General features: G+C 35.3%; 1 protein-coding gene across 1 annotated transcript; it reads left to right on the top strand.

Moving 5' to 3' along the window:
• Positions 1 to 896: 896 nt before the first annotated feature.
• On the top strand, positions 897 to 1,925 carry LOC124886516 (uncharacterized mitochondrial protein AtMg00810-like; the record flags this gene model as incomplete). Its single annotated transcript, XM_047395227.1, has 1 exon — positions 897 to 1,925. A coding segment is annotated over one exon (1,029 nt), but the record flags the coding sequence as incomplete, so codon positions are not given.
• Between the last annotated feature and the right edge of the window lie 1,819 nt (positions 1,926 to 3,744).

The raw sequence follows: 3,744 nt of genomic DNA, 5'->3' as shown, positions 1-3,744 counted from the left end.
ATCGTATTCCTACTGCATTGACTTCAGGGATGTCTCCGTTTGAGAAACTATATGGTCACCCGCCGAATTATTCTGCATTACGAGTTTTTGGATGTACTTGCTTTGTTCTTCGTCCTCATGTTGAACGAAATAAGTTATGGTCAAAATCAGCTATATGTGTGTTTTTGGGGTATGGTATTGGACAAAAAGGCTATCGTTGCTATGATCCTGTAAGTCAGAAATTATATGTTTCACGACATGTCACTTTTTTGGAACATATTCCTTTTTATTCCATTCCATCTAAAACCCATGATGTGACAAAGTCAGATATTCGGCTAATTGATCCCTTTGGGATTGACATAGAGGTTCCAGTTCCGGATTCATCCATGCCATCTGGTGTGTCACCTGATAGTGCTTCCGCCTCGCCTGTGCCTGAGTCTGCTCCTTCGACTGTTGAGACTGGAGACCCACCACCTCTGAGGAGGTCTACTCGACCTTGTAAGTCCACCAAACTGCCAGATTTTTACTATTCTACATATTCAGCCTCATTTGCTTCCTTTATTGCAAACATACATCATTTGTCTGAACCTGAGTCGTATAAAGAGGCTGTGTCTGATCCTCTTTGGCAGAATGCTATGGCCGAGGAACTTGCTGCTCTTCATCATACACATACATGGGATTTGGTTACTCTCCCACCTGGTAAGCATGCGATTGGTTGTCGATGGGTGTATAAGATAAAAACAAAATCTGATGGGTCTGTTGAGCGATACAAGGCAAGACTTGTGGCAAAAGGGTATTCACAACAATATGGTATGGATTATGAGGAGACTTTTTCCCCCGTAGCAAAGATGACGACTGTTCGCACTATGATTGCTGTTGCATCCGTTCGACAGTGGAAGATATTTCAGATGGATGTCAAGAATGCTTTTCTGAATGGTGATCTCCACGCGGAAGTTTATATGACTCCTCCCCCAGGTATTGAACACCAGCCAGGTGAAGTTTGTCGGCTTCGAAAAGCTTTATATGGTCTCAAACAAGCCCCTCGTGCTTGGTTTGAGAAATTCTCCACTGTTATTACTTCCCTTGGATTTGTCCCGAGTAACCATGATTCAGCATTGTTTGTTAGATGTACAAGTGCAGGGCGAATTCTATTGTCCTTATATGTAGATGATATGATTATTACTGGTGATGATCATAGTGGTATTGAGTTATTGAAGTATGATTTGGCTCATCGATTTGCAATGAAAGACTTGGGCTTGCTGCGTTATTTTCTGGGTATTGAGGTGGCTCAGTCTAAGAAAGGGTATTTTCTTTCTCAGACTAAGTATATATCTGACTTGTTTACACGGGCGCGTCTTTCTGACAACAGGACTGTAGATACTCCCCTTGAAACCAATGCACGTTACTCTCCTAGTGATGGTGTTCCATTATCAGATCCGAGTCTTTATCGGACTATTGTGGGTAGTTTGGTTTATCTTACGGTTACTCGTCCAGATATAGCACATGCAGTTCATGTTGTTAGCCAGTTTGTTACTGCTCCTACTTCTGTGCACTGGGGAGCTGTACTTCGTATTCTAAGGTATCTTCGTGGCACTCAGTTTCAGAATCTCTTGTTTCCCTCGACGTCATCTCTCGAGTTGCGAGCCTATAGTGATGCTGATTGGGATGGAGATCGCAATGATCGTAAATCCACCACTGGTTTTTGTGTGTTTCTTGGAGACTCTTTAATCTCGTGGAAGAGCAAGAAACAAGATGTTGTCTCTAGATCTTCCACGGAGGCTGAGTATCGTGCTATGGCTGTGACTACATGTGAGATTATTTGGTTACGTTGGCTTCTTGCAGATATGGGGGTTCACATTTCTATGCCTACTCCCCTGCATTGTGATAACAAAAGTGCGGTACAAATTGCAAAGAATTCTGTCTTTCATGAGCGTACGAAGCACATTGAGATTGATTGTCACTTCACCCGTCATCATTTACAGCTCGGGACCATATCGCTTCCTTTTGTTCCATCGTCTTTGCAGATTGCTGACCTTTTTACGAAGGCTCAGTCGGCGTCTCGATTTCGTTTTTTGTGTGACAAACTCTCAATGCTTATTGCTGTTGCATTGTGAGTTTGAGGGGGGATGTTAGCCCATATGTTATTGGGCCTTTAGTTTATGGACCTTTAGGTTATTGGCTATGTATATATAGCCTACTTTTGTTTAGTTAGTTTCAGGCTTTTCAGATTATATTGTAAACCTTAGCCTTTGTTCCTGTTAATAAAGTTCTATTAACAAAGGCATCTTAGGCATAAATCAATGGAACTTGAACCCAACATATTATCATCCTTTTTGATAATATTGTTCTTGAGGAATAAATTTAAAATATAAATGGTTTCAAACCAATTATTTTTTTCTCAAATTCAGTAATAATTATATTAGTAGTAGCAAAAGAAAGACAACATAAAGAATTACTAACCTTGAAATCCTTTAGATTTATAATCTCACCTTGTTTGGCAGAGTCTCGTGCTGATAACGTGTTATAAAACAAGAAAGAATAAAGAAGAATAGTAGAGAGAATAGAGAGAGTAATTCTTATTTCTTCTCTTGAGGAATGAGGGATCATAAAATTATAAATACAATGAACAAAACCCCTCTATTTATAGGAAAAATTTACTCCTAGTCTAAGTAAAAGATGGATGCTTCAAATCCTAATAGATATCAAAGTAGATCTTGATAGATTTTGATAGACATTCACTATAATGTAAATACATTTATAACACTTCCAAAATATCTAAAAATAACATTTATAGCAAATTAATATTAAAATTAAAATCACACTAGTAGAATTTATTTGTTGTTTACTTGTTCAATTTAAAATATTATCAAAGATAAGTTAATAGAGTCGTCGAACCTAGCATTTAAACAAAGTTTATAAAGATGTGATAATGATGTATTGGGCGAAACTTGACCGGAAGATGTAGTGTAAAGAAAAAAAGACATAGAGGCTGTTTGGATAGGATTAAAATCTGATCAAACTAGATTTTAATCATTTTTTTTTAGCTTTTTAGGTGTTTCGTAAAGTTAAAAAGAGCTTAAAAAAAGCTAAAAGTGAATTAAAAAAAAGCAAAAATTGAGAAGCTGGATACCCTCAGCTTTTTACTTTTTTAGATTAAAATTTTTTTAGGTTTGACCAAAATATTTACCTTTTTATCCCTTATATTTTCTTCTAATATCAATAATACCCTAAACTTTGTAGCCCTTATTGATTTTTCTTTCTTTTTCTTTCTAGCGCTTTTTTTCATCTTTTTTCCTCCAGTTTTCTCTTCATCTTTCTCCTTTATTTTCAGAGAATCCATCATTACATAAGAAAACACTCAAAAAATTTATCATCAAATCAAGCTTGTGTTAAGTTCTTCTCTATCCGTTCATATAGAATCTCTGCGTGTTATTTAAATTTTAAAAATTGATTCTTTTTAATAGTTTGCTTCATTCCTAAAAATTTTATGTTGTTTACAAGCTTGCAATATTATAATATAAGACTATATTTATATAAAAAATATCTTAAAAATTTTATTTTTTAATATTTAAAAAATAAAAAAAGTAACTTATATTTATAAATTGACCTGGCATAATCACTTTATGTTGAAAGTGTATTTAAATAGAAATTATTTTTGAAGTATTAGAATTAAAAATCATAAATAATTCACGTTATTATGTGTTAACAACTTTAAGGTTATTTAAGTCATTTTGACAACAAAAAAGTGATTGACAACACTTGTTT

Source organism: Capsicum annuum, chromosome 1 (genome assembly GCF_002878395.1).
Source record: "Capsicum annuum cultivar UCD-10X-F1 chromosome 1, UCD10Xv1.1, whole genome shotgun sequence".
Classification (NCBI taxonomy): Eukaryota; Viridiplantae; Streptophyta; class Magnoliopsida; order Solanales; family Solanaceae; genus Capsicum; species Capsicum annuum.
The sequence above is the reverse complement of the archived record's forward strand: the minus strand, read 5'-3'. Positions and strand labels throughout refer to the sequence as shown.